A 7,357-nucleotide genomic window follows, 5' to 3' on the forward strand; every position below is an offset into this window, starting at 1 on the left:
GTCTTGCTACAGAATTATGAAAATTTACTTTATCATTTAAGGAAGTGTTCTGATCAATTTCGAACTTGACGTATATAGGTATATCCGAATATAAATCGAACATTCTAGGAACTTTGAGAATCATGTCGAATGTTCTGCAATGTTCTAGAGTGCCTATAATCGTCAAGGATAAGTCTTGTCTTGAATGTACTCGAAAGTTCTGCTAATATTCCGGGATGTTCTTGAAGCATCGAGAATGTTCTCCGAAGGTACGTACGGGACAGGTTTTAAGATATTTTAAAAACATGGGAAACATTCTCAAATCTTTTCTAAAGTCATGAAAATTTTCTTGTATATTCCAGAAAAATCAAGAGTACTGTACGATCTATAAAACAGACTGTAGAGTTGCGAAGCTTGCGAAGTACGAAGAACATAATCGCGGCAGACGTCGCATGAATGCTGCAGCAAGCTCTGTTTGACAGTCCCATATAGCTTTGCTGTTTGCTCGCTTGTTTTGCGTCGCCATACAGCAATCATGCATTATTCTGCCGCATGGCGCTGCCGATCAAGATCTTGCATGATCTGACGGCGCATGGAATGCTACCTGGGGAAGAGCAATTTCCATTTAAAAACGCTTATACTGCACGAAATTCGTGTACTGCACCTGCACACGCTAGTGCAAATTTTTGTAACAGTTTTGTAATTCTCCACTAGGTAGCTCTTAGTTCGTCTAACTGCACCAATAAAACGTTCCCTTTCTCCCCACGTTTCATTGTAACTTCTTCCCCTACCATGCCGTGCGCTGTATCGTTTGAAATCGTACCGTTTCAAAAGCCGTTTGTCGTGTAGGTCCAGTGTTTTTTTTATCACATCAGTTTACAGGTACTTCGTAAATACTTTCTTATATTATCTACGATGGCTGGATCTGTGGAAGATGTTTTAGTCGAGCATGAAACAAAACTGGAACAACTTACGATAGCAACAACTTTGATACAAAGTGAGTATCAAAGGCACAATAACCAAATCGGTTGTGGAAATTATTTTGTTCATTTCTTTAACGTCAATATGTTATTGTCTCTTTTTCAGACAAAAAAGTCATCGCCAGCGAATTGTCAGAGGTTCAAGAGTCGACTTTCTCCTTGCTCAGTGCGATCAGTTCCGCCAAATCAGATTTGAAGGAATTAAGGAAGAAAAATGTGGAGTTAGTGGTAAAAACTCGTGACTTAGAAAAATGCTTTGCTCTGACTAAATTACTAGTATTACTTGATGGACTGATTCATTTGACCTTTTACCCAACAGAACTTAGTTGAGAATTTGAAGAAGTTGAATAACCGCATAAGCCACATGGAGAATAACATTCCACCCCAACTACTTTATGATTATGCAAATGTAGTCAAAGAAAGGGAATATATTAAGGCACCACCCAACATGCAGAGCACTCACAGTCTTGAAATAGATTCATTAGAGGACGTCTTTGAAGAGACCAGTCGAAACAGTGTAAAAGATTGTAAAAAGACCCTTTTCAACGAGCCGGAAATATTCCCAAGACTGAGACTGATTTCTACGAAAGAGTTTGATCTTATACCAAAGTACATGATTGGCCGCCAGTCTCTCGACACCATCAACCGCTTCGTATCGACAATCAACGATGTGCTGAAAGCTAAGTATAGCCTGTTGGCACTGGGTAAGAACGGTGCAAAGAAAAAAGGTGAATTAAACTTGTACATGCATTACAAGATGCAGGAGAGTGTTGATACTGGAGAACGAGGTAATTAATGCTAGTTTTTTTTGTATTTCACTAGTTCATAATTAAACTTTATACTCCAAATCCCGAAGCTTTAATTAATGCTGTCATGCTTATAGTTTACTTCTTCACGGCGGAAGATTACCAAAACCATACCACGATGAAACTGGATAAAACCAAGCTGAATCTTTTAACTGTTTTGCGCCACTGTAAACGATTGTGCAATCCCAAAGGTGCCAAGACTGCCCAATACACCGTCATAACAACATAGAATAGCTGAAAAAAGTGAGATATACCAAAAACTTTTAACTAGTACCACATGATTAAAACATGGCATTATTTGAAAATCTCGGTTCTTTATGCGCTGGTGTGCATATCTGCATACGCAATATATGTGATATTAATTTTTAATTATCGCAACTCTTATCAATATTTCAAAAAAAAAATTGTCTGGGCTGAATAATACTCAGCATTCATGAAGTTTTTTCTTTTCTAATATAAAAAAGGAACTTGGTATGCTTCAACAAAAAATGTTATAATTCAATTTCAGTGTAACTGACCAACTTGACTGAATACTGTAAATCATTGATTGCATAATTTGGGTAAAATTACTCGCGTGGTAAAGAGATGTTTCATTTTTTCAGATGTTGACCTTGGAATATTTGAGTACACCAAGTAAGGACCATGATGTCATGGACAATTTCGATAGATAGATATACGATTTCTTCTAATGATCTAGAAAATACTGAGATTGAATAGAGTATTGCTGCCAGAGAAGTACAGACTATGGACAGGCAGAGCCATTGATCTTATATATACGTGAATTCGAATTTTAGATGATCGATAAAATTAGCACACAAAATAAACATCTACCTTAGCACAAAGTCTGCAAAGTTTTTAGACTCTTTATGTCTTGGAATATGAAGGAACAAATGATATTTCATCGTAGAATTAAATTAATTCTGCTAAAAATGTTTCAACCTTGATACTTGAGATTTTCAGCATAGATCCGCTACGTCACAATTTCGCCTGGCTTGGGCAGAGAAAATGATTTACTGCAACGACTTTTATACTCATTGTCAATGAATGAGAATGAAATAGACTGTTACGTAAATTGCCTTAGTGTCGCTCTGATCTTATTAGAATGAACATATCGTCGCGGCCCGATGGAAGTTTCGAGCATCGAACGTTCCACGCGCCGATGACAGCCTGTAGATATCACGTGGCGCAGTGTAGCGCCGTATCCATGACAACGAACGAGGCGAACGTATCGGCAGCCTGGCATTTGCTAGAACGTTCGCGGCGACTCGGGAAATACTGGCGGGAGTATAAATAGGCGGCGACACGCAGAGCCCGGCAGTATTCAAACGCAAGCGAAACGAAACGCATCAAAGCGAAACACGCGACAGTTGAAAGCAAGTTATTCGAAGCAATCAAGAACGCGAAGTTGTTTGGTGAAAAGCATAACGGTATATACGCAGACGTAAAAGAAGCGAAGATGCCAGCAATCGGAATTGATTTGGGAACGACGTACTCGTGCGTCGGAGTGTGGCAGCAGGGTAAAGTCGAGATCATCGCCAACGACCAAGGAAACAGAACAACGCCGAGTTACGTGGCGTTCACGGACACGGAGCGGCTGATCGGAGACGCGGCCAAGAACCAAGTCGCGATGAACCCGAGCAACACGGTGTTCGACGCGAAGCGGTTGATCGGCCGGCGATTCGACGACCCCAAGATCCAGGCAGACATGAAGCACTGGCCGTTCCGCGTCGTCGAGGAAGGGGGCAAACCGAAGATCGCGGTCGAGTTCCGCGGCGAGACGAAACGGTTCAACCCGGAGGAGATCAGCTCGATGGTGCTGACGAAGATGAAGGAGACGGCCGAGGCGTACTTGGGCCAGTCGGTCAAGGACGCGGTGATCACCGTCCCGGCCTACTTCAACGACTCGCAGAGACAGGCGACAAAGGACGCCGGCGCCATCGCCGGCATCAACGTTCTGAGGATCATCAACGAGCCGACGGCCGCGGCCCTCGCCTACGGCCTCGACAAGAACCTCAAGGGCGAGCGAAACGTCCTGATATTCGACCTCGGGGGTGGAACCTTCGACGTCTCGATCCTGTCGATAGACGAGGGTTCGTTGTTCGAGGTGAAAGCGACCGCCGGCGACACCCACCTCGGCGGCGAGGACTTCGACTCGAGGCTGGTCGAGCACTTCGCGGCCGAGTTCGAGCGGAAGTACAAGAAGAACATGAGGATGAACCCACGCGCGCTCCGCAGACTGCGTACAGCGGCCGAGCGGGCGAAGCGCACGCTCTCGTCGAGCACCGAAGCCAGCATCGAGATCGACGCCCTCTTCGACGGCATCGACTTCTACACGAAGGTGTCCCGGGCGCGTTTCGAGGAGCTCTGCGCCGACCTTTTCCGCGGCACCCTCGCCCCGGTCGAGAAGGCGCTGGCCGACGCGAAGATGGACAAGCGGGCGATTCACGACATAGTCCTCGTCGGGGGTTCGACGCGAATCCCGAAGATCCAATCGCTTCTGCAGAACTTCTTCTGCGGCAAACAGCTGAACCTCTCCATAAATCCCGACGAGGCGGTGGCCTACGGAGCCGCTGTTCAGGCGGCCATCCTCAGTGGGGATGGAAACGCCAGCTCCAGCCTCCAGGACGTGCTCCTCGTCGACGTGGCCCCGCTCTCTCTCGGCATCGAGACCGCCGGCGGCGTCATGACCAACATCATCGAGCGCAACGCTCGCATCCCTTGCAAACAGACGCAGACCTTTACCACCTACGCGGACAACCAGCCCGGGGTCTCGATCCAGGTGTTCGAGGGTGAGCGGGCGATGACCAAGGACAACAACTTGCTCGGGCGATTTGAGCTGAGCGGAATCGCCCCGGCACCTCGCGGCGTACCCAAGATCGAGGTGACCTTCGACCTCGACGCCAACGGGATCCTTCACGTGACCGCCAAAGACACGGCGAGCGGTCGCAGCAGCGACGTGAGAATCACAAACGACAAGGGTCGGCTGTCCCGCGAGGAAATCGACCGGATGCTCGCGGAGGCTGAGCGGTACAAGGAGCAGGACCACGAGCAACGCGAAAGGGTCGCCGCTCGAAACCAACTCGAGAGCTACCTGTTCAACGTCAAGCAGGCTTTGCAGGAGCACGGGGCGAAGCTCCCCCAGGAGGACAGGGATAAGGTAAGCGGACTCTGCGAGGAGACGCTCCGCTGGCTCGACAACAACACCCTCGCCGAGAAGGACGAGTACCAACACAAGCTCGAGGCGCTTCAGAAACAATGCTCCGCGGTGATGGCCAAGCTTCACCAGAACAGCGCCGGACCTGCCGGCCCTCAAGACTGTGGTGCGCAGTTCAGGCAAGCCGGAGGACGGAATTCGGGGCCGACCGTCGAGGAGGTCGACTAAACACCTAAACTTTTATCGAGTCCCTTACGACTGCCGAATCTCCTCACTGCACATCTAAGTCATCTTTCATTTACTAATTTTTTCATTGTAGCTGTACTGAATGTTCCTATCAGACTGATGTTTATGTTTTATACATTGTAATTATTTGTAAATAATATGACAACCATGATTTATACCTATGTCCATTTCAACAATAAGAATTTAAATTATATTAACTGATGTGACTGGCTCACAATCAGAATGAATGTGTACACGGATGTCAACTGAACCAAATAAAATGTAATTGATTTTTTATAGAAATCTGCCTTGTTCACTATATGATATACCACCCAGTCTAATCTCTTTTCTAGTTCATTATAATTGACAGAGCGCAAACAGTTGTGTAATCCCACACGGTCCAATGCATTCTTAATTTGTTGTCCATGCAGATTACAGTTGCCCAATGATTCGGAAAAATGATTCACAGATCTCAAAATCAAGAAGATCAATCGGAATGGCTTTCAACAATTTTATTGCATGTCAATTGAATTACAATGTTGACGAATATAGAGCTATGTAAGTGAGTTATGTTTAATTCAGTACACTACAAATCCAGAAAAAGTCTCATCTACTGTCATGTAAGGTCATCCTACTCATCATCGGCGTCCTGTGGATTATACTTTGGGATGTTCAAGGTTACCCACGTCGGAATGATAGTGCAGCCAATGAAGATTATAATCCCATGAGTCACTTTTTCCTGCAACAAGGTCCAATTTTGTAATTATTTTATGGTAACCCAATGAGGGTAGCAGTGAGGTAGTCAACGAAGCACACGACGTATGTACATTATGCATACATAATTATCTTACATCCTACAGTTTACTTTGGTTCTGTAACCGACTACTAGTCTGGTCAATTTAGACATTTCGAAACACAATAATTTCGACAGAGCTGAATTTTGGTAGAGACCTTGGGTTTACCATTATAAAGAAAAAGAAAAAAGTCACCATCGATACCATGTGTGCTAAAAAAGTTATTCAAGGTCAAAGGTCAAAATTTTCGGTTTTTTCGATTTTTCTCGTTAACGGTTAATTTTATCAAAAAAATAGCTCAGACCGAAATTGTAGATCATAAAATTATCCACAAAAATGGTTACTATTTTACATTTTTTGATAAAATTAACCGCTAACGAGAAAAATCGAAAAAAACCGAAAATTTTGACCTTTGACCTTGAATTACCTTTTTGGCACACATGGTATCGATGGGGACTTTTTTCTTTTTCTTCACAATGGTAAGCACAAAGTCTCTACCGAAATTCAGCTCTGTCGGAATGATTGTGTTTCGATCACTATTTTTATGTCTAAATTGACCGGACTATACCGTCCTAGCGGTTTATCATCTGCATTCATTGCACATTACTATGAACGAATATATTGAAAAAAATTAGGAAGATTTCAGAAGGTTCAGCGTCTAAATTTTTTTTTGAGTATTAACAAAACGGGGAATAATCTGGAATGCCGATTTTTCAATATTGCTAAATATATACTGAGATGTCTCATGCCTACCATTTGGATTAAAAATAGTTTGGCGTCTGAAACTGCAAAACTAGAGTGAATCCAATCATTTTCTACAGGTACATTGTGTATATTCCTAGACATTGAATTTTCTCTTGGTAGATTTCGTAGTTCTTGATCGTACAAAATATGAATATCCCAAAAAAAAAAGAAAAATCCTTAATGTTTTCACGTGAGCTCGGTATTCGAAATGTCGAAACAACATTGCTGTGCAGTCTTCTATTAACGCAACGTAGGCAGTTTATACCTGATAAGACTGATAAATTCGATAAAACTTGGACGCAATGATTAAACCTAAGCCGATTTCCATGTCGTTAATGAAGTGTTGAAGTGAACCGGTACCCAAATACATCCTCTATACGCAATATTCAAGAAAAGTTTCTCGTCACGAAATATTTTATTTTCGGAGAAAAATAAAGCGCAACTATTCAATCGAACGAGTTCTAATGTATTCCGTTTTCCCTGAATATATAAATAAAAGGTTGCAAACTTACCGGAAACGATATCCTCACTCGCGGTGGTCCAGAAACTTGCCCTTGGTAGTGGGAGTTATTCCGTGCAGACGTCTTTGCAAGGGCGTCGACGGCGGATCTTAGGATCGGACGACTCGCAACGATAGCCAACATCTTTCCGAGTGAAAATTCCTCGACGGTGTGA

The 7,357-nt window shown here is 43.8% G+C and overlaps 2 protein-coding genes across 2 annotated transcripts; both read left to right on the forward strand.

The window, feature by feature from the left end:
- Window positions 1–128: 128 nt before the first annotated feature.
- LOC124303124 (spindle and kinetochore-associated protein 1-like) lies at window positions 129–2,884 on the forward strand. Its single transcript, XM_046759968.1, has 6 exons — window positions 129–248; window positions 862–976; window positions 1,066–1,187; window positions 1,279–1,747; window positions 1,843–2,008; window positions 2,368–2,884. Exons 1-5 carry the CDS (start codon window positions 216–218, stop codon window positions 1,992–1,994), a joined length of 891 nt encoding a protein of 296 aa, XP_046615924.1. The 5' UTR covers window positions 129–215; the 3' UTR covers window positions 1,995–2,008; window positions 2,368–2,884.
- Window positions 2,885–3,081: 197 nt separating this feature from the next.
- On the forward strand, window positions 3,082–5,447 carry LOC124303113 (heat shock protein 70 B2-like). Its single transcript, XM_046759931.1, has one exon. The coding sequence runs from the start codon at window positions 3,222–3,224 to the stop codon at window positions 5,145–5,147; it is 1,926 nt and encodes a 641-aa protein (XP_046615887.1). The 5' UTR covers window positions 3,082–3,221; the 3' UTR covers window positions 5,148–5,447.
- Window positions 5,448–7,357: the final 1,910 nt, after the last annotated feature.

The sequence above is a fragment of the Neodiprion virginianus genome, chromosome 4 (genome assembly GCF_021901495.1).
Source record: "Neodiprion virginianus isolate iyNeoVirg1 chromosome 4, iyNeoVirg1.1, whole genome shotgun sequence".
NCBI classification, from domain to species: domain Eukaryota; kingdom Metazoa; phylum Arthropoda; class Insecta; order Hymenoptera; family Diprionidae; genus Neodiprion; species Neodiprion virginianus.

Bases quoted from the DNA above. Each gene is read 5' to 3' on its own strand.
- LOC124303113 (XM_046759931.1), top strand. From the start codon at position 3,222: ATGCCAGCAATCGGAATTGATTTGGGAACGACGTACTCGTGCGTCGGA.
- LOC124303124 (XM_046759968.1), top strand. From the start codon at position 216: ATGTTCTTGAAGCATCGAGAATGTTCTCCGAAG. The intron at 249-861 runs GTACGTACGGGA...ATCAGTTTACAG, and splicing joins ATCGAGAATGTTCTCCGAAG to GTACTTCGTAAATACTTTCT. The intron at 977-1,065 runs GTGAGTATCAAA...TCTCTTTTTCAG, and splicing joins AGCAACAACTTTGATACAAA to ACAAAAAAGTCATCGCCAGC.